General features: G+C 40.6%; 2 protein-coding genes across 2 annotated transcripts; both read left to right on the top strand.

Moving 5' to 3' along the window:
- Positions 1 to 4994: 4994 nt before the first annotated feature.
- LOC137138043 (transmembrane protease serine 6-like) lies at positions 4995 to 7218 on the top strand. The gene is made up of 5 exons (XM_067524948.1): positions 4995 to 5073; positions 5618 to 5789; positions 5875 to 6128; positions 6275 to 6369; positions 6532 to 7218. Exons 1-5 carry the CDS (start codon positions 4995 to 4997, stop codon positions 6685 to 6687), a joined length of 756 nt encoding a protein of 251 aa, XP_067381049.1. The 3' UTR covers positions 6688 to 7218.
- A 13359-nt stretch (positions 7219 to 20577) lies between these two features.
- Positions 20578 to 22181, top strand: LOC137137051 (tryptase gamma-like). The gene is made up of 4 exons (XM_067522934.1): positions 20578 to 21111; positions 21197 to 21450; positions 21591 to 21685; positions 21840 to 22181. The coding sequence occupies exons 1-4, from the start codon at positions 21020 to 21022 to the stop codon at positions 22002 to 22004; spliced, it is 606 nt and encodes a 201-aa protein (XP_067379035.1). The 5' UTR covers positions 20578 to 21019; the 3' UTR covers positions 22005 to 22181.
- The last annotated feature ends 724 nt before the right edge of the window (positions 22182 to 22905 follow it).

The raw sequence follows: 22905 nt of genomic DNA, 5'->3' as shown, positions 1-22905 counted from the left end.
TCCCAATGTAAAGGTGAAGATTATGATCTGTAGACCAGCTCCTTTCTCTATGCTGATACATCTGATGTTGTTCTGAGCCCAACCAGTGTCGTGTCGTCAGCACATTTAAACTTCTTCACTGAGTCATCACACATGGTCCAATCATTTGTGTAAAGTCTAGATTTCTGTATGTAGGAAGGTTTTATAGATGAATAACAAGGAATGATTAGTCCTTGTCAGCAAAGACGTCCATCCAGCTTCTGAAGTAATGATTGAGGAACATGGTGCAGAATCTCTTTGAACTGGAAAAGACTTGAACTTGGTTTGGTGAAAAGACAACAATGGTTTAGTTTGATGTATTGCTTGTCCAAGAAGCAGAGAGAGGTGTGTCTGAGGGAGGGAGGGGGGAGAACAAGGTATTTATACCATGTCAGATGTGAGGACTTGACACTTGCAGCGATGGCTTCCTACAAAGTGATGTGTGTGGTGACTCTGATGACTCTGCTGACACCAGGTAAGAACCTCCTCACTGTCCACACCTGAACCAATCAGGTTTCAGAGCTCAGTTGGTAAGGCAATTGACCATGTACCACAGGGTCAGTGGTTCGATCCCAGCTCCCGGCTACTCGTGGAAGTGTCCAAGACACTGAACCCCAAGTTGCTCCCGGTGGGTCAGGTGAGCACCTTGCATGGCAGCCAGCTCCATCGGTGTGAGTGTGTGTGTAAATGGGTGAATGGGAATCAACATTGTAAAGCGCTTTGGATAAAAGTGCTATGTAAGCAACTATTTACCATTTAAAACCTCTTAATCAAGTAAAATACTAGGTGCAATACTATTGTTTTTTTAGATCAAAGTGAGGACAGAAGGGAATAAAAACTGTCCAAACTGAGTCAATTCTTAAAAAACTCTTTGAAGTCCAACATTCAATGTGTAAAACTCTTACTCAGAGTTTTTGATTGAATTTTCTGATTTTCTAGCTGATTTAGTGCTTAGTACAGATAAAGTCATTATAGTGGGTGACTTTAACATTCATGTAGATGCTGACAGTAACTGTCTGAGCACTGCGTTTAATTCATTATTAGATTCAATTGGTTTTTCCCAAAATGTAAATAAACCCACTCACTGTTTTAGTCACACGTTAGACCTTGTCCTTACGTATGGAATTGAAACGGATAATTTAACAATATTTCCTCACAACTCTCTTCTGTCTGACCATTTTTTAGTAACATTTGAATTTACAATAACGGACTATATAGCAGTTAGGGGAAAATTCCACTATAGCAGATGCTTAAGTGAAAAAGCTGTCAACAAATTTAAAGAAATTATTTCTCCATCATTTGCTTCACCATATGTTAATACAATGGGAAGTAGTCTCCTTAATGTTACTCCTGCACAAGTAGATTATCTTGTTGACAATTCTGCAGCCTCACTACGTACAATACTCGATAGTGTTGCCCCTCTGAAAAAGAAGGCAGTAAATCAGCAGAGGCGATCTCCATGGTATAGTTCACAAACACGCAACTTAAAACAGGAAACACGAAAGTTGGAAAAGAAGTGGCGTTCCAGAAAGTTAGAAGAATCTCATTTAGCCTGGAAAAATAGTTTAAAAACGTACAAAAAAGCTCTCAGTGATGCCAGAACAGCATATTATTCATCATTAATAGAAGAAAACAAGAACAACCCCCGGTTTCTGTTCAGCACTGTAGCCAGGCTGACTAAGAGCCATAGTTCTGTTGAGCCTACTATTCCCTTAACTTTGAGCAGCAATGACTTCATGACCTTCTTTATGAATAAAATTGTAGCTATTAGAGAAAGTATTCACCAAATCCTCCCCCCAAAAATTACAGATAGATCTTCATGTACAGCAGTGCTAGAATCATGGATAAGGCCCCACTCCCTGTTAGACTGCTTTTTACCCATAGATCTCTCTGAGCTAACTTCAATTATTACCTCATCTAAACCAACAACCTGTCTGCTAGACCCTATTCCAACTAAGCTGCTCAAGGAAGTTTTACCCTTAATAGATACGTTCATATTAGATATCATCAATCTATCTTTAGAAACAGGCTATGTACCACAGGCCTATAAGGTAGCTGTAATTAAACCACTACTTAAAAAACCCTGTCTTGACCCAGGTGTTTTAGCCAATTACAGACCAATATCTAATCTCCCCTTTATTTCTAAAATAATTGAAAAAGTAGTCGCAAAACAATTATGTGATCACCTTCATAGGAATAATTTGTATGAAGAGTTTCAGTCAGGATTTAGAGTTCATCATAGTACAGAAACAGCACTGGTAAAAGTCACCAACGATCTTCTCATGGCCTCAGATAATGGACTCATCTCTATACTTGTTCTGTTAGATCTTAGTGCTGCATTTGATACCATTGATCATAACATTTTATTACAGAGACTGGAACATGAAATTGGAATTACAGGAACTGCACTAGGTTGGTTTAAATCTTATCTGTCTGATAGATTTCAATTTGTTCATGTTAATGATGAATCCTCCATGCACACAAAGGTTAGCTATGGAGTTCCACAAGGCTCTGTGTTAGGACCAATACTTTTTACTTTATATATGTCTCCTTTAGGCAACATTATTAGAAAACACTCCATAAATTTCCACTGCTATGCTGATGATACCCAGCTATATTTATCTATGGAACCAGATGAAAATAATCAGTTAATAAAGCTTCAAGCATGCCTACAAGACATAAAGGCCTGGATGTCCCACAATTTTTTACTTTTAAACTCAGACAAAACTGAAGTCATAGTATTTGGGCCCAAAAATCTCAGAGATATGATGTCCAACCATATTGTTACCCTAGATGGCATAAGTCTGGCCTCCAGTACTACTGCAAGGAACCTTGGAGTTATTTTTGATCAGGATCTGTCCTTTAAGTCACATATAAAACAAATCTCTAGAACAGCCTTCTTCCACCTACGGAACATTGCCAAAATTAGGAGCATCCTGTCTCAAAGTGATGCCGAAAAACTGGTCCATGCATTTGTTACTTCTAGGTTGGACTACTGTAATTCCCTATTTTCAGGATGCCCCAGTAACTCCCTAAAGAGCCTGCAATTAATCCAAAATGCTGCAGCAAGAGTGCTGACTGGAACTAGCAAGAGAGATCATATTTCACCTTCACTAGCTTCTCTCCATTGGCTTCCTATTAAATTTAGAATAGAATTTAAAACCCTGCTTCTTACATATAAAGCTCTGAATGGTCAGGCTCCATCATATATAGAAGACCTCATAGCACCATATCATCCCAGTAGACCACTTCGCTCTCAGAATGCAGGCCTACTTGTGGTTCCCAGAATTTCCAAAAGTAGAATGGGAGGTAAAGCCTTTAGCTATCAAGCTCCTCTCTTGTGGAACCAGCTCCCAGTTCAGATTCGGGAAGCAGACACCCTCTCTACTTTTAAGTCTAGGCTTAAAACCTTCCTCTTTAATAAAGCATATAGTTAGTTATAGTTATGCTGCCATAGGCTTAGACTGCTGGGGGACCCACCCCCCAATGCACTGAGCTCCTTTCCTCCTCTTGACCATCTCTCCTCTCCTCTCACCCCGCAATTGTCACCACTGTATGTCATTAACTCTGTGTGTTCTCTCCCGTAGTTGTCTTTGTCCTCCTCTGTCCCCCTCTCTCTGTCCCTTTCTGCAGGTGTCCCCCGGCTTTGAAGCTGTGTGTCTTCCAGCGTGCAGCTACTGGTCCTACCAATTTGCCCGATGTTTTGTTGTTGCTTTTTGTTGCTCTGTTCTTTTCTCTCTCCCCTTTCCACTCACCCCAACCGGTTGAGGCAGATGGCCGTCCACCCTGAGCCTGGTTCTGCTGGAGGTTTCTTCCTTTAAAGGGAGTTTTTCCTCTCCACTGTTGCCTATGGCTTGCTCCAGGGGGAATTGTTGGGTTCTCTTTATATATCTTTATAATCTTGACTTTATTCTGTAAAGTGCCCTGAGATGACTTTGTTGTGAATTGGCGCTATATAAATAAAGTTGAATTGAATTGAATTGAATTAAAAAATATATGTAATATATAATATAAAAGAAAAAAATGCAAAAAAATGAACTGAGATCTGTGGTGAGGGGGCAGCAGTGGCTCAGGTGGTGACTGTCCACCTGTCGACCGTAGCTTCAGTGATTCTCAGCCCGACTGTGTAGAGTCATATGTGGAAATGTACCTGGACAAGACCCTGAACCCCCAAACTGACCATCACAAACTGTTGAGCTTGTGTGAGCCAGCACACATCTGACAGACCACATGATCTGAAGTGGAAATCAATCCTCCTTTGTATAAACCACATGTCTGATTTCATTATGGATCATCTTCACACTTTGGTTTTATAGAAATATCAGATCATCAGGATGTTGTATATTTTTTAGTCAGGGAGACACTATTGATAAGCAGGAGACTCCAATATTTCCACAAGAAGTTGGATGTTGGATGTAATTTTTTTCCCTTGAGTTCAGTGTCGCCACAGTGGATCATTGTCCGCATGTTGATTTGGCAGTTTTTACGCCGGATGCCCTTCCTGACGCAACCCTCCCCATTTTCTATCGGGCTTGGACCAACACTGCACAGCTGGGGAGGGGAAGGGGCTGTTAGGGGTTCAGTGTCTTGCCAGAGACACTTTAACATATAGACGAGACCAGGGATAGAACCACTGACCCTGTGGTCCGTGGACGATTACTTTACTAACTGAGCTACAGCCGCCCCACTTGCTTCTACTGAATAGTGTTTAAAATAATCTAAAATAAGTTTTTAGTAACAATGCAGCTTGACAAGAAATATTATCTGGTGTTGATTTGAATTCAGCTTGAAAATAAAACACATTGTTTATGATTAAAGCGAAAAATAATTTTTTTTTGTTTTAGCAGTAACAACTAAATGTTGGTTTATGAACCTTTTTTCTATTTAATTTTGTCTAAAATGTGTTTGAATGAGTTTAGTAATAAATGTTAGAGATGATAAAAATCAATCCTCTCCTGTTTCCACCACATGTCCAAATGTTGTACAAGAAGTATCAGAAAAGCCTCAACAGTTTCTTTGTGTTCTGTGTTTCAGAGAGTCTCTCACAGCTGGATGGTAAGTCCCAGTTTTCTCCTGTCTGATTTAGTTAAAGATGATCTTCACACTGTTGTTGGATAGAAATGTTTCAGATTGTCAGAGGTTTGTGTCAAAACTTTGGAGCAAATCAGCTGCAGTATTTCCACAAATGGATTCAGACAATTCCAACAACTGATGTATTGAATTAGAACAAAATGTCAAAACATTTCAGAAGAAAGTCACTAAATCATCACTAAGAGCTTGTAGGTTCATTTCATCTCTGAACATTGTTGATGATCTGCTTCAAACTTGACTTCCTGTCATGTCCAGGCTCTGTGATGGCTCTGACCCATTTCAACACTTGGATCAAATCAGTCATTCTCAGTGTTTTCAACTTGTTGCAGCTCATCACACAAAAACCTTAAGACTCCACTGCATCAAAGTGAAAAATCACACGAGTCTTGGACATTATTTTGGTCTCTTTGGAAACTGTGGGATCTCCACCATCATCTAAAATTAATCAATGTGGGTTTAACTAAACAGTTAAAGTTTTCAAGGGTTTAAAGCTCAAATGTGTCTCCAGCTGATGTCTGTGGCCAGGTCCCACTGAGTAATCGTCTTCTGGGACTAGGCGTGAAGGTTACAGATGGTAAGTGGCCGTGGATGGCGAGTCTACAGAAGGATGGACGTCATGTGTGCGGTGGGACTCTGGTGAACGAGGACTTTGTGCTGAGCAGTGCCGACTGTTTCTCAAGGTGAGACACCTGGAGTCATGTTCTCACATGTTTTAAAGTGTTGAGTTGTCCTCAGTCCTAATTTAGCTCATGTTATCTCCCTCAGTTCAGCCACAGCATCTGATTGGACCGTGGTCCTGGGTCGTCTGAAACAGAATGGCTCCAACCCCTTTGAGGTGAAACTGAATGTGACAGACATCACTCTGAGCAACCACACTGGGTCTAATGAAGCAGCGTTGCATCTGGCGACCCCCGCCCCCCTGTCCGACTCCATCCTGCCCATCTGTGTGGACACCGGACGAAACTTCAGTGCAGGCTCCACGTGCTGGGTTGCAGGCTGGAGCTCCGGGGCAGGAGGGGGTGAGTCCCTGACACTAGTCTGACACAGTAATGTGAACTGTCTGCATCATTTCACCTCTTTCCATCAAACATAGTAAAGTTAGAGACATAATTACAACCTGCTTCTGATGCCACTTGTCAGCATTTTCTGATTCTCCCAACTTTAGTGGAACAAGTTCTGCAGGAATTCCAGACCTCTGTGGTGGACTGTGAGGACACATCGAGTGACAGCATTTGTACAGAAGCTTTGACACTGGAGCAGGTGAATAATCAGATTAGTATTATTATTATTGTTCCTACACACAGTGTGTTGGTGTGTGTTTGTATTTTATCAAAGTGTCTGTTGGTCCTTTAAAAGGGTCAGAGGTCAGGCTCAGAATGACCATACTGGACTTGAACATTTTCATTTTTCCTCTTTGTTGAGGGGTTTTCTGGAGGTCCGTTGATGTGTTATCAGGATGGTTCTTGGTTCCTGGCAGGAGTGTTAGTAGCTGACAACAAACTCACAAGTGGACCACAAGCAGTACAAGCGAAGTCAATTGACGTATATATGCTTTTGATCTTTAAGAAACAAAGATAAATCACCTACAGAAGCACTGACCAATAAAGAGGGAGCTCCTGCTTTCTTGTCTCTTTTTTTTCCTTCCATCTCCTTTTCATCCCATGTGTCTCCACTTGTTCTCATAAAAACCTTCAACTACACCTGATTTCCACCATGTGTCTCACACAAATGTCTATAAAGAATAAATATTTTAGACACAGTCTGATCTTAAAGCTCCTCTAATAATCCACATAGCAGAGTGTGTAGAGTAGTGAAGTTGTTCAATCAGACATCCAGGGTTCCTGCAGCAGACGTTCATGTTCTCCACTGCAGTGTGAGCTGCTGTTCACCTTGGATAGAGCAGAGTCTTCTTTCATCCACCAGTAGTTTAGCTCTGATTATCCAGCAGTGACTAACAGCTGTGCAGGAGAGTCGTCACACAATGATCCCACAAGAATAGAAGTTTCCTGTTCAGTCATTTCTTCTCTGAACATTGTTGATGATTTTAATAAAGGAACCTGCATCTCTGAGCTGTTTGTGACTTTTACTTAACCAACAATTTCCACTGTGCACATTCACAAAATGATCATTGAATAAACTTCTACTTTAAAAACATGGTATAAATCAAATTACTGATTCATTTATTTTGACTAGGGGGGAAAACTATTAAAGCCACTTCTTAATATAATGCAGAGCTGAGCCACTGTAAAGATTCTTCTTCAACAGCTTCCACGTTTCACCCTGCCAGTAATAATCCTACAAAAAATGGTAGAACTAAAACTGCTAGTAACTATAGGGGCAAGGATACAAATTAAAATATCATCTAAAAAAGATCAAATAAAAAAATAATATAAATGAGGGTAAAATGCACAATCAAAGACTAATGACAACAACAATAAGTTATTAAGTATGAAAATTAATGGAAACATAAAAAAGCTTTTCACAACAATTCAGATTTTGTACAGTTGCAAAATCCCACAGCTAAAATACATGTTACATTAGTCACACAGAGCATGACAGTTTACTATACTGCAAGTGGCACCAAACAGACTTCAAAGTAAAGTGAAAATGTCCATAAAACTACATCAATGGTCAAAACTCCACAAAAAAAGCTCAATAACGTAGTGACATTAAAGTCAAAGGGCTTAAGACACAAGGACGAGACTCAAAGGTCTGTGTATTATCCATTCATTCTGGTTTTAGATCAGATCTAGAAAAATAACTGAACTAAAAACTGGTCCAGAGTTTTGTTGAGACATTTTCTGCCCTTAAATATCCAGGATCTATTAGCAGAAATGCAATGTATCATTTATATTCACGTTTTCATCAGGGTGTAACCACCTGGAAATAATCATTCAGAATGAAGCTTTTGTGTCTTCATAGAGCCACAGACCGTTTGTGGAGGTTAGGTACTCAAAAACTGTACTTAAGTAAAAGTACAAATACACAAATAAGTTTACTCTGGTAAATGTATAAGTACCAAGTAAAAGTAAGTAAGTACATGATTTATGGGGCATGAACTAAGTAATGTTACTAGACATAAATGATCTGATGCTTTTTTCTCTTGTATTTCTAAACTATTCATGTTGTAACATCAAACAGTGACAGTAACAGTCTAAGAGTTCTGTCATTTCAAGAATAAAACACTGATACAAACACTGAGAAAATGTTCAGAGAGCAAGTGATAAACTCAGGAGCCTCAGAAATCTTTGAATGAGGACAAAATCTAAGAGTAAATGTTCTTCTCCAAGACAAAACCTGCAGCTTGACAGTCTTCCTGTGTAGAACAGGGTTAGTGCTGCCCTCTTGTGGCTGAAATTAGCAGTTAATAAAATAAGTTTTATTTCCACCACTGATCTACAGGGATTTACAAGTTAAGGAGCAAACAATAAATCGTACAGTAAATTTCTCTAATATTTGTCTGCAATTTAAAGCTTTTCTCAGATAATTACAGTGTTTCTGAAGCAAAGTAACTGTGGGCAGTTTGGGGATTTTATCCACAAGAGCAAACTCTGTAGCGGATTGTTGCCTTACAGATAATTTGGTATTTGGTACCAAAACCACTGGAAATTTTGACATATTTTAAATAATGACTGATCTTAATTATCCTGACTGCTGCAAGAACTAAATCATTTCATGTGTTTTCAATCTCAACCAAAGTTGATGGAAAGGGGAAAGTTGGGTGAAGATGAAGGGGGCTTCTTCTTCTTTATCCATTCCTACACAATAAAGTTAAAACATTTAATTAAAATTAAATAAAAAACTTAAAACAAACCAAACATGTGACCACTTTTCTCCAATAAAAATAGGCTAAATGACTCATTACAATATTGGAGACGTGTGATGCTAATTACAGGAAACATTTTGAAATATCACTAGAATCCAATCATTTAAAATCTTTTCTAAGTCGGATTTTTTTCCTTTTTTTATTCCATTCAGTATTTTAAGTCTGCAACCAGTTCTGGAAACAAAGTACAAGTGCTTCATTACTGTACTTAAGTACATTTTTCATGTATCTGTACTTTACTTCAGTAGATTGAATTATGGCTCCACTACATTTCTAATATTGTTGCATTACATTTTACAATCATATTACTTTACACATATTTCACAATTAACCACTTTCTCCACAAGCGACACAGGAATCACTTTATTAAAGCAGGTGCAGGCTGATAGTCTCTCCATCCACAGCTTTAATTAAAAGACTCATTTGAGATATCAGCAGTACTCAAAGTCAGCCAGTACTCAGTAATTTTACTCTTTGGCATATTGTGCTGAGTTCAGCCTGTCTACAGAGACCTGCATTCACTGTGCAGGAGCAAAAAAAACATTGTAAAATATGTCTTCAAATGTGAAACAGCCACATGCACAGTGGGGTTACGACCATCCACTGTGATGACTTGGATCAGATGCAAATAACAAAATGTTGCTACAGGAGAAGCAAAGACCTTTACACTAATGTTGTGTCCTTTTTAAGGGATTTCTGTGGAAGATCAAGATCAATGGCTTTCGTCTTGTCCCTTCAGAGGTCGCTACAGCAGAATGTGTTCCGCACGTTGATTTGGCTTGAGCTTTTTACAGATGCTCTTCCTTTTTTGTCCCAACCCAATGCTCTACCACTGAGCCACCAGGCCCCTTTTAAGGGATTTCTGTGCATCCTGAGCTTATTTCCAGCTCTCTGGACATTTTCTTATTGTTTCTATCTGTGTTTCATCCTTGAAATTACAGAGCATCAGATCATAAAATAGCTTCAACACATTATACTTGTGTTTCTCATCATTTTTTATACATTACGGAGCAATTCAGGATTTTAATTGACTGCAGCATGTTCTGCATTATTCTGTTTCATATTTCCTCATTTTGGCTTCAGGTCCACAGTCCACTTGGCCCCACAGTCTTTTTCTCCTATGTTAGACACAAGAAAACTAAATGTACATGTCAAATCTGGAAAATGCCACGAGACATGTTAAAAACAACCATGTTAACAAGTTATGTGCATCTGTGGTGATCAGTTAAATTTCTGTAGAGATTAGTACCAACCTTTCTGACATGTTACCACAGTGGATTGAATTAAGTAGAAATGCATTAGTCAAAGATACTTTGTTTTATCATCCAAAGACACAGTAATCATGTCATTTGTGGTTTTATATCGTGGCAACTCATGAACGCAGCCGTGACCTATGTGGGAAATCTTTCAGGTGGTCAATTTGCCTAAAACTCCACCATCGTTTTCACACCAGTAACCAGCTACATCAGCAAGTGCGTTGATGACGTGATCTTCTCCAAGACCATCACTACACGCTCCAACAGGAAGCCGTGGATAAATGCTAATGTGTGTGTGCTGCTGAAACAAAGAGACTCTGCCTTCAGAACAGGGGACAAGACGGCCTTAAGAACAGCAAGGGCCAAACTGTCCCGTGCCATCAGAGAGGAGAAGCGCGCACACACAAAGAAAATCCACGACCACTTCCAAGACAGCGGAGACACCTGGCCCTTATGGCAGGGCATCCAGGGGATCACGAACTACAAGACAACATCACCTGCTTGTGGCCGTGACGCCTCCCTCCCAGATACACTGAACCACTTCTACGCCCGGTTTGAGGTACAGAACAATGTGAAGGTGAGGAAGACCACCCCTCCTCCCAGTGACCAGGTGCTCTATCTAACCATATCTGAAGTGAGGAAAACTAACCCACGGAAGTCTGCTGGACCAGACAACATTCCTGGCAGAGTGCTCAGGGAATGTGCAGAACAGCTAGCGGATGTCTTTACAGACATCTTCAACATCTCCCTGAGCAGCAACGTTGTTCCTACATGCCTCAAGACAACGACCATTGTCCCCGTGCCTAAGAAGTCTACTGTCTCCTGCCTCAATGACTATCGTCCCATCGCGCTCACACCCATCGTGATGAAGTGCTTCGAGAGGCTCGTCATGAGGCACATTAAAACCCAACTCCCAACCTCCATGGACCCCATGCAGTTTGCGTATCGTCCAAATCGTTCCACGGATGATGCCATCTCCACGACCCTCCATCTGGCCCTCACCCACCTGGACAATAAGGACTCATACGTACAGATGCTGTTCATTGACTTCAGCTCAGCATTCAACACAATCATCCTTCAGGACCTGATTGAGAAGTTGAGCATACTGGTCCTGAACGCCTCCCTCTGCAACTGGATTCTGGACTTTCTGACTGGGAGACCTCAGTCAGTCCGGATCGGGAACAGCATCTCCAGCACCACCACACTGAGCACTGGGGCCCCTCAGGGCTGTGTGCTCAGCCCTCTGCTGTTCACTCTGCTGACTCACGACTGATGCACAGCTCGAACCACATAGTCAAGTTTGCCGATGACACGACCGTGATGGGTCTAATCAGCAAGAACGACGAGTCAGCTTACAGAGAGGAGGTTAACAGCCTGGTGTGGAGCAAACAACCAGTCTCTGAACGTTGACAAAACCAAAGAGATGGTTGTGGACTTCAGGAGAGAACAGAGCGACCATTCTCCACTGATTATCGATGGATCAGTGGAGATCGTCAAGAGCACCAAATTCCTTGGTGTTCATCTGGTGGACAACCTCACCTGGTCAGTCAACACCAACTCCATCACCAAGAAAGCCCAGCAGCGTCTCTACTTCCTGAGAAGGCTGAGGAAAGCCCATCTCCCTCTCCCCATCCTGACCATGTTCTACAGAGGGACCATTGAGAGCATCCTGAGCAGCTCGGATCGCAAGACCCTACAGAGGATAGTGAGGACAGCTGAGAAGATCATCGAACAGAACTGAAATGGAACTTACACACACTTCAACCCGAACTCAACACACTCTCATCACTCATTACTCATCTCAATTCATTCCACCATCATTTATTTATTTATTTATTATTATAATTCTTTACTTAACCGCACTACAATGTTTACCTGCTGTTTTTTACACATTACACTGTTTACATGCTGCTTTTTGCACCTTTAGCACATTTGACTGTACTGTACTGTAAAATCGAAGTATACAATAGGTTTACTGGTCGGCGCCGTCTCATGTTTTGTGTCCTGTCCTGTGTTATTTTGTGTTGTCTGTCTACACTGTCTGTCTGCACTGTTTGCACTAGGCTGCACTCGATGCACTTTACATAGCTTGTGGCACCTTGGTTCTGGAGGAACGTTATCTCATTTTCACTGTGTACTGTGTAAAACTGTGTATAGTAGAAATTACAATAAAAGCCACTTGACTTGACAATGGAGAGAAACCATATTGGTGTAAGAATGTGGAAAAGCTTTTAATACTTTAGGTTCCATAAAAACACACCAGCGTATTCACACTGCAGAAAAACCGTATTGGTGTGAACACTGTGGGGCATCTTTCACACATGTTGTGCAACTGAAAAGGCATCAACGTGTTCACACAGGAGAGAAACCATGTGAAATGTGGGAAAAGCTACACTTCTTCTTCTTTTCCTTTCGGCTGCTCCCTTTCAGGGGTCGCCACAGCGAATCATGTGCCTCCATCTAACTCTATCCTCTGCATCCTCTTCACTCACACCAACTAACTTCATGTCCTCCCTCACTACATCCATAAATCTCCTCTTTGGTCTTCCTCTAGACCTCCTGCCTGGCAGCTCCAGCCTCAGCATCCTTCTACCGATATATTCACAGTCTCTCCTCTGAACATGTCCAAACCACCTCAATCTGGCCTCTCTGACTTTATCTCCAAAACATCTAACATGAGCTGTCCCTCTGATGTACTCATTCCTGATCCTGTCCATCCTCGTCACTCCCAAAGAGAACCTCAACATCTTAAGCTCTGCTACCTCCAGCTCTGCCTCCTGTCTTTTCTTCAGTGCCACTGTCTCTAAGCCGAACAACATTGCTGGTCTCACCACCGTCTTGAACACCTTTCCTTTCATTCTCGCTGATACTCTTTTATCACACAACACACCTGACACTTTTCTCCACCCGTTCCAACCTGCCTGCACTCGCCTCTTCACCTCTTTTCCACACTCACCGTTGCTCTGAACCGTTGACCCTAAGTACTTAAAGTCCTGCACCTTCTTCACCTCTGCTCCCTGTAACCTCACCATTCCACCTGGGTCCCTCTCATTGACACACATGTATTCTGTCTTACTGCGGCTAAGCTTCATTCCTCTGTTTTCCAGAGCAGACCTCCACCTCTCTAGATTTTCCTCCACCTGCTCCCTGCTCTCACTACAAATAACAATGTCATCTGCAAACATCATAGTCCAGGGAGATTCTTGTCTAACCTCATCTGTCAGTCTGTCCATCACCAGAGCAAACAAGAAGGCTCAAAGCCGATCCTTGATGCAGACCCATCTCCACCTTGAACTCCTCTGTCACACCTACAGCACCTCACCACTGTCTTACAGCTCTCATACATGTCCTGCACCACTCTAACATACTTCTCTGCCGCTCCAGACGTCCTCATACAATACCACAGCTCCTCTCTCTGCACCCTGTCATACGCTTTTTCTAAATCTACGAAGACACAATGCAACTCCCTATGACCCTCTCTGTACTTCTCCATCAGCGTCCTCAAAGCAAATACTGCATCTGTTGTACTCTTTCTAGGCATGAAACCATATTGCTGCTCACAAATGTTCACCTCTGCCCTTAGCCGAGCTTCCACTACTCTTTCCCACAACTTCATTGTGTGACTCATCAGCTTTATTCCTCTGTAGTTGCCACAGCTCTGCACATCTCCCTTGTTCTTAAAAATTGGTACCGGTACACTTTTCCTCCAGTCCTCAGCATCCTCTCACTCTCCAAGATCTTGTTAAACAAACTAGTCAAAAACTCTACTGCCACCTCTCCTAGACACTTCCATACCTCCACAGGTATGTCATCAGGACCAACTGCCTTTCCGCTCTTCATCCTCTTCAATGTCCTCCTCACTTCACTCTTACTAATCTTTGCTACTTCCTGCTCCACACCAGTCACCTCTTCTACTCTTCGTTCCCTTTCATTTTCCTCGTTCATCAACTCTTCAAAGTTCTCCTTCCATCTTCCCATCACACTCCTGGCACCTGTCAATACATTTCCATCCTTATCTTTAATCACCCTAACCTGCTGCACATCCTTTCCATCTCTATCTCTTTGTCTGGCCAACCTGTACAAATCCACCTCTCCCTCTTTAGTGTCCAACATAGCATACAATTCCTCATATGCTCTTTGTTTGGCCTTTGCCACCTCTATCTTCACCTTACGCTGTATCTCCCTGTACTCCCGTCTACTCTCTTCAGTCCTCTCAGTGTCCCACTTCTTCTAAGCTAACCTCTTTCTCAGTATACAATCCTGAACTTCCTCGTTCCACCACCAAGTCTCCTTGTCCGCTTTCCTCTTTCCAGATGACACACCGAGTACCCTCCTACCTGTCTCCCTGATCAAATTAGCTGTAGTAGTCCAGTCATCTGGAAGCACCTCCAAACCACCCAGAGTCTGTCTCAGCTCCTCCCTGAAAACTAAACGACATTCTTCCTTTTTCAACTTCCACCACTTCGTCCTCTGCTCTGCCTTAGTCCTCCTTATCTTCCTCACCACCAGCATCATTTTACACACCACCATCCTGTGTTGTCTGGCTACACTCTCCCCTACCAATGCTTTACAGTCACTGATCTCTTTCAGATTACAGCGTCTACACAAGATGTAGTCTACCTGAGTGCTTCTACCTCCACTTTTATATGTCACCCTATGTTCCTGCCTCTTCTGGAAGAAAGTGTTCACTACAGGCATTTCCATCCTCTTTGCAAAGTCAACCACCATCTGACCTTCTGCATTCCTGTCCTGAACACCAAGCCTGCCCATCACAGTCTCATCACCTCTGTTCCCTTCACCTACATGCCCATTGAAATCTGCACCAATGACAACTCTCTCACCTCTGGGGATGCTCTGCATCACTTCATCTAACTCACTCCAGAATTTCTCCTTCTCTTCTAACTCACATCCTACCTGTGGGGCATAACCACTCACAACATTGAACATCACCCCTTCAACTTCCAGCTTCAGACTCATCAACCTGTCTGATACTCTTTTCACCTCTAGAACATTCCTCACAAAATCCTCTTTCAGGATAACTCCTACTCCATTTCTCTTCCTATCTGACCCATGGTAGAACAACTTGAACCCCGCTCCTAAGCTTCTAGCCTTGCTACCTTTCCACCTGGTCTCCTGGACACACAGTATGTCCACCTTCCTTCTCTGCATCATGTCGATCAACTCCCTAGCCTTCCCTGTCAACAGTACCAACAAGTCCCTACTGTCAGTCCTACATTCTTAGCTTTCCTCTTCTCTCTCTGCCTACGAACACACCTTCCTCCTCTTCTTCTTAGTCTTCGACCAACAGTAGTCCAATTTCTACCGGTACCCTGTAGATCAACAGCACCGGAGGCGGTCGTTGTTAACTTGGGCCCCGACCGATCCGGTATGGACGTCATTGTCACGATTCGCATGTTTGATTTGGCATGTGTTTTACGTTGGATGCCCTTCCTGCCACAACCCTCTGCATTTATCCAGACTTGGGTCTGACACAAGAAGACGCTGGCTTGTGCCCCCTTGCGGTTGCATTGATCTATATAAACTTCACATAATGTAAATAATTTAAAAACACTCAACGACAGATTCCACTAATTACTTTGATCTTGGATTTTTGATCTTGGAGCGATTTTTACTTCTAGTAAATATAGAAACATATGCAAAGCAATACAAAAAAATCTAATGACATAATTTTAATTAATATAAATGACCTGAATAACTAAATGTTTGCTTCGGAATTATAAATGTTATTTAATTTAATAAATATTTGAAAAAAAAAAAGAATTTAAAATGTGTCTCCTTTATTTAAGCAGAATATTTCTTCACTGTCCACATGCAGTAATGTCCATAACAATCTAAAATATGAGCTAATATGCTGAGGAAATAAATTCATAAATGTTCATCATTCCATCAGTTTCTCACTCACTATGAAACACGATTTCTTTCCTGGTTCAGTTTCTCCCATCAGCTCAGGGTTTCCACTTCAGATCATGTGGTCTGTCAGATGTGTGCTGGCTCACACAAGCTCAACAGTTTGTGATGGTCAGTTTGGGGGTTCAGGGTTTTGTCCAGGTACATTTCCACATATGACTCTACACAGTCGGACTGAGAATCAGTGAAGCTACGGTTGAAAGGTGGACAGTCACCACCTGAGCCACTGCTGCCCCCTCACCACAGATCTCAGTTCATCAGTGTTCAGTTTTTCTTTTGTCCATTATATTAAATATACTTATATATTATGATATTTTTTCTTTCTTTTTTCTTTCACGTTGTAGGAAAATATTAAGAATCGCTTCATCACATCAGCTCTGGCATAAGCACCTTCCTCTCCCCCCTCCCTCCCTCAGACAAACCTCTCTCTGCTTCTTTGCCAAACCATAGATCACATGTTTATGTGTTAATGTTTCTCTGTTATCACCAAACCAATGGAGCATTTCTCAAAAACAAAGTTACAAATATTAAAATTTATGGACAAATGTTTTTTACCAGAAAACCTGCATTCAGCTCTTTTTTGAGGAAAAGTTGCTTTGGGCATCAAATGCTGCCAGATACTGGACTTAATTGGACACTGTGTGTCTCACTGAGGTCAAAGGAAAGACAACAAGTTGATTTACATCCGTTCAGCTCCTTAGTACATTCAGTCCCGTGTTCATTCAACCATCTCAAGCTGAGTTTTTCATACATTAAAAAAAGCTTTACAGACAATAAAATGTCCAGTTGGATAAAACATATTTACAAACCACAGCTGGAAAACGCTCCAGGATAATCAGATAAAGATAATGAAAGGATGGAAAACAAACTCTATTTCAAATTAATGGGCTTTTAAGAGGTGTTTCCTGTCAGATCACTGCCAACAACTCTGGAATCACTTGTTGCATGAAGAGAGAAAACTAATCCAGTGTCTGTTGATCTGTGGAACGTCGGCTATTTGGACAAAGCACAAAAATGTAGTTAACATTAGCAGCACAGCTAATGCTGCTGAAGAGCTACAACAACCATTAACCCTCCTGTTATGTTGGTTTCTGAGGAACAGCCTTGATGTTTCCGGGTCAATTTGACCCGAGAACATCAATGCTCTTTTGACATGGTCAACTTGACCCTTATTATACAGTTAATCATACAAAAGTGTCAGAAAGCAAAAAGTCCCAAAAAACATTTCAATCAATATTTAGTTCAATGATGTTCTTTACTGTTCACAGATCATGGTTCAATGAGCATAGGTCACTCGTTTATTACAAAAAGATCATGTTAAAACTTTTTTGAATGTACACTGAAAAAAAACTACAAAAAAATTACAATAGTTTTATATGCAATTGATTTTTAAATTTTTTTTTTTATATTTTGAATTATTATTTTTTGTTTATGGAGTGATACTGATAAATTAAAACCTGAACAGCACCTTTGTAATATAAACATGTAGGAGGGTTACACATATGTGAACGGAACCATTTTTATTTTATAGGTTGATTACACTACATAAGCCAAACAGGAGAAGTTTCAAATTTAAAAAATACTTTTAAGTATTTTTTTTAGATTGTTAAACTTTAAAACGGGTCAATTTGACCCTGAACACAACAGGAGGGTTAAGGTGGATTAATTTTTCTCAGTGCTTCATTCAGGTTGTGAATCAATTAAAACACCTTCAATCTGAACACAACCTTGACTGTAGCATGTGGTTTTATTGCGTCTCTTGCATGACAAACATTTTACTGATGATTCATTTCAGCCTAGTTCTGCAAATCTTTCTCCTCACTTGGAGCATCGTGCCTGTACGTTCCAGCATCACCACAACAGACACCACTCTGTTAGCACCTACACAAGAATAATGTCCAACAGACCAGAGATAATCTTCAGATAAGAACCACAAAGTGTGCTGCACATTTTGTTCTATGCTGAATTTATTTTTCATTAACTCTATCAGGATATGAGATGTTGGTCATATCACACAGCTCTGATCCACATGTCTTAACTGTGGCTCATGTAAATTCAGGTTCACAGATATTATAGTCATCGTTTTCCCCACAACCTTTTCCAGAAACTATAACCATCTCTTTATTTTTCCCAATGTAAAGGTGAAGATTATGATCTGTAGACCAGCTCCTTTCTCTATGCTGATACATCTGATGTTGTTATGAGCCCAACCAGTGTCGTGTCCTCAGCACATTTAAACTTCTTCACTGAATCATCACAAGTGGTCCAATCATTTGTGTAAAGTCTAGATTTCTGTATGTAGGAAGGTTTTATAGATGAATAACAAGGAATGATTAGTCCTTGTCAGCAAAGACGTCCATCCAGCTTCTGAAGTAATGATTGAGGAACATGGTGCAGAATCTCTTTGAACTGGAAAAGACTTGAACTTGGTTTGGTAAAAAGACACAACAATGGTTTAGTTTGATGCATTGCTTGTCAAAGAAGCAGAGAGAGGTGTGTCTGAGGGAGGGAGGGGGGAGAACAAGGTATTTATACCATGTCAGATGTGAGGACTTGACACTTGCAGCGATGGCTTCCTACAAAGTGATGTGTGTGGTGACTCTGCTGACTCTGCTGACACCAGGTAAGAACCTCCTCACTGTCCACACCTGAACCAATCAGGTTTCAGAGCTACTTACTGCTGTGTGAGGGAAACACTGGGGAACAAGTAAAACCTCTTAATCAAGTAAAATACTAGGTGCAATACTAATGTTTCTTTAGATCAAAGTGAGGACAGAAGGGAATAAAAACTGTCCTAACTGAGTCAATTCTTAAAAGACTCTTTGAAGTCCAACATTCAATGTGTAAAAAACATATGTAATATACAATATAAAAGAAAAAAACATGTAAAAAAAAAAAATGAACTGAGATCTGTGGTGAGGGGGCAGCAGTGGCTCAGGTGGTGACTGTCCACCTGTCGACCGTAGCTTCAGTGATTCTCAGCCCGACTGTGTAGATTGATTCATAGTGAGTGAGAACCTGATGGAAAGATGAACATTTATGAATTTATTTCCTCAACATATTAGCTCATATTTTAGATTGTTATGGACATTACTGCATGTGGACAGTGAAAAAATATTCTGGTTTTTGAATTAAAGAAACAAACTTTAAATTCTATGACAATTATTTATTGATTCACTCATTTCCATAAAACTCAATTTGATTATATTTATCTGATTATATTTCATTTAGTTATTCAGGTAATTTATATTAATTAAAATTATGTAATTAGATTTTTTTGTATTGCTTTGCATATGTTCCTATATTTACAATAGTAAAATTCACTTCAAGATCAAAATTTTGATTTGATTAATTTTTTAACTTTGGAATCTAAAATTTATTGTGTCATCTGTTAAATTTTGTGGGGAAAATAAAAGTAAACAAACAATTTAATAATGTTGAAACAGAAATGTGTTAATAATTAGTAATAAATGTTAGAGATGATAAAAAAAAATCAATCCTCTGTATAAACCACATGTCTGGTTTCATTATGGATCATCTTCACAATTTGGTTTTATAGAAATATCAGATCATCAGGATGTTGTATATTTTTTAGTCAGGGAGACACTATTGATAAGCAGGAGACTCCAATATTTCCACAAGAAGTTGGATGTTGGATGTAATTTTTGTCCCTTGAGTTCAGTGTCGCCACAGAGGATCATTGTCCGCATGTTGATTTGGTAGTTTTTACGCCGGATGCCCTTCCTGACACAACCTCCCCAATTTCTATCAGGCTTGGACCAGCACTGCACAGCTGGGGAGGGGAAGGGGCTGTTAGGGGTTCAGTGTCTTGCCAGAGACACTTTGACATATAGACGAGACCAGGGATAGAACCACTGACTCTGTGGTTTGTTGACGATTACTTTACTAACTGAGCTACAGCCGCCCAACTTGCTCCTATCGAATTGTGTGTAAAATAATCTAAAATAAGTTTTTAGTAACGATGCAGCTTGACAAGAAAAATTATCTGGTGTTGATTTGAATCCAGCTTGAAAAAAACACATTGTTTATGATTAAAATGATATATTTTTTTTGTTTTAGCAGTAACAACTAAATGTTGGTTTATGAACCTTTTTTCTTTTTACTTTTCTGTAAAATGTGCTTGAATGAGTTTAGTAATAAATGTTAGAGATGATAAAAATCAATCCTCTCCTGTTTCCACCACATGTCCAAATGTTGTACAAGAAGTATCAGAAAAGCCTCAACAGTTTCTTTGTGTTCTGTGTTTCAGAGAGTCTCTCACAGCTGGATGGTAAGTCCCAGTTTGCTCCTGTCTGATTTAGTTAAAGATGATCTTCACACTGTTGTTGGATAGAAATTTAGATTGTCAGAGGTTTGTGTCAAACCTTTGGAGCAAATCAGCTGCAGTATTTCCACAAATGGATTCAGACAATTCCAACAACTGATGTATTGAATTAGAACAAAGTGTCAAAACATTTCAGAAGAAAATCACTAAATCATCACTAAGAGCTTGTAGGTTCATTTCTTCTCTGAACATTGTTGATGATCTGCTTCAAACTTGACTTCCTGTCATGTCCAGGCTCTGTGATGGCTCTGACCCATTTCAACACTTGGATCAAATCAGTCATTGTCAGTGTTTTCAACTTGTTGCAGCTCATCACACAAAAACCTTTAAGAATTTCAAAGTGAAAAATCACAGGAGTCTTGGACATTATTTTGGTCTCTTTGGAAACTGTGGGATCTCCACCATCATCTAAAATTAATCTATGTGGGTTTAACTAAACAGTTGAAGTTATCAAGTCTCTAAAGCTCAAATGTGTCTCCAGCTGATGTCTGTGGCCAGGTCCCACTGAGTAATCGTCTTCTGGGACTAGGCCTTAAGGATGGTAAGTGGCCGTGGATGGCGAGTCTACAGAAGGATGGACGTCATGTGTGTGGTGGGACTCTGGTGAACGAGGACTTTGTGCTGAGCAGTGCCGACTGTTTCTCAAGGTGAGACACCTGGAGTCATGTTCTCACATGTTTTAAAGTGTTGAGTTCTCCTCAGTCCTAATTTAGCTCATGTTATCTCCCTCAGTTCAGCCACAGCATCTGATTGGACCGTGGTCCTGGGTCGTCTGAAACAGAACGGCTTCAACCCCTTTGAGGTGAAACTGAATGTGACAGACATCACTCTGATCAACCACACTGGGCCTAATGCAGCAGCGCTGCATCTGGCGACCCCCGCCCCCCTGTCCGACTCCATCCTGCCCATCTGTGTGGACACCGGACGAAACTTCAGTGTGGGCTCCACGTGCTGGGTTGCAGGCTGGAGCTCCGGGGCAGGAGGGGGTGAGTCCCTGACACTAGTCTGACACAGTAATTTTCTACATCATTTCACCTCTTTCCATTAAACATAGTAAAGTTAGAGAGATAATTACAACCTGCTTCTGATGCCACTTGTCACCATTTTCTGATTCTCCCAACTTTAGTGGAACAAGTTCTGCAGGAATTCCAGACCTCTGTGGTGGACTGTGAGGACACATCGAGTGACAGCATTTGTACAGAAGCCTTGACACTGGAGCAGGTGAATAATCAGATTAGTATTTTTATTATTGTTCCTACACACAGTGTGTTGGTGTGTGTTTGTATTTTATCAAAGTGTCTGTTGGTCCTTTAAAGGTTCAGAGGTCAGGGTCAGAATGACCATACTGGTCTTGAACATTTTCATTTTTCTTCAGGAGTTTTCTGGAGGTCCGTTGATGTGTCAGCAGGATGGTACTTGGTTCCTGGCAGGAGTGTTAGCAGCTGACAAGAAACTCACCAGTGGACCACAAGCAGTACAAGAGAAGTCTCTTGTCTCAAAAGGCACTTTGGTCGCCCGGGTCTTCAACACAGCTGTGTAGATGAAGGATTCTATCATTCGGCTTCCAGCAACAGCAGCTTTTACCACCAGCTGTTTGTTTATTCTCTCTTTTCTTGATGTGTCTCCACTTGTTCACATAAAACCTTCAACTACACCTGATTTCCACCATGTTTCTGACACAAATGTCAATAAAGAATTAATTATTAATTATTATTAATTATTTTAGTTAGTGTGAGATCCTTTATCTTTATTATTATTTTTATTTCGCCGTTTTTCGGTCACTAGACGTAGAAACTCCGTTACATTACCTAAACATAGGTCTCTTTTAGGACATGTGGGCTATTACTTTTCTCATTAATAACTTTTATAATTTTTATTATATTTCACTTTTTATCAAGATTTCTTTCTTCCCATAGAAACTGAATGAAAGCCACTTAAAACTTCCCCTCAACTTGGCTCTTTTGATCTGCTTCTTGTATAGTCATACTTTGGGGTAGAAACGTCATTTAAAGTTTATACAGGTCTAGTCCCTTTCAACTTTTTCTGTGTTGATCAGCTTCTTTGTATCTTTTATACTTTTTGAATAATCGCAGTTTTAGTTTTAGGCAACTTTTGGAGCTTTTTCAACTTTTCCATTAGTGCGTATTGCGGAATGTTGGAGCAGCTAGAGTGGGTGACATCACACGCACTCTAACTTTTCAGCTTCCACTTTTAGCAACTTCTTTCCTTCTTTTCCTTCTTTCCTTCAGTCAACTTTAAACTTACATAAACAAACTATACATCAGAATGTAGGTATTTTTTTGCCTTCTTTGAGTAAATGTAACTCTCATAGTGACAGGACTGACGGTTCTTTCTGGAACAGTCCAGAAGCAGAGAGAGTGCTGTCTAAAACTCCCATTGGAGCCCATTATAACAGAGGTTCTGAAATTCTCCTCAAATCA

This window comes from Channa argus, chromosome 12 (assembly GCF_033026475.1).
Source record: "Channa argus isolate prfri chromosome 12, Channa argus male v1.0, whole genome shotgun sequence".
NCBI classification, from domain to species: Eukaryota; Metazoa; Chordata; class Actinopteri; order Anabantiformes; family Channidae; genus Channa; species Channa argus.
Note: the sequence above shows the minus strand (reverse complement) of the source record. Positions and strands in the feature narration are given on the sequence as shown.

Bases quoted from the DNA above. Each gene is read 5' to 3' on its own strand.
- LOC137138043 (XM_067524948.1), top strand. From the start codon at position 4,995: ATGTTGTACAAGAAGTATCAGAAAAGCCTCAACAGTTTCTTTGTGTTC. The intron at 5,790-5,874 runs GTGAGACACCTG...TATCTCCCTCAG, and splicing joins AGTGCCGACTGTTTCTCAAG to TTCAGCCACAGCATCTGATT. The intron at 6,129-6,274 runs GTGAGTCCCTGA...TCCCAACTTTAG, and splicing joins GAGCTCCGGGGCAGGAGGGG to TGGAACAAGTTCTGCAGGAA.
- LOC137137051 (XM_067522934.1), top strand. From the start codon at position 21,020: ATGGCGAGTCTACAGAAGGATGGACGTCATGTGTGTGGTGGGACTCTG. The intron at 21,451-21,590 runs GTGAGTCCCTGA...TCCCAACTTTAG, and splicing joins GAGCTCCGGGGCAGGAGGGG to TGGAACAAGTTCTGCAGGAA. The intron at 21,686-21,839 runs GTGAATAATCAG...ATTTTTCTTCAG, and splicing joins AAGCCTTGACACTGGAGCAG to GAGTTTTCTGGAGGTCCGTT.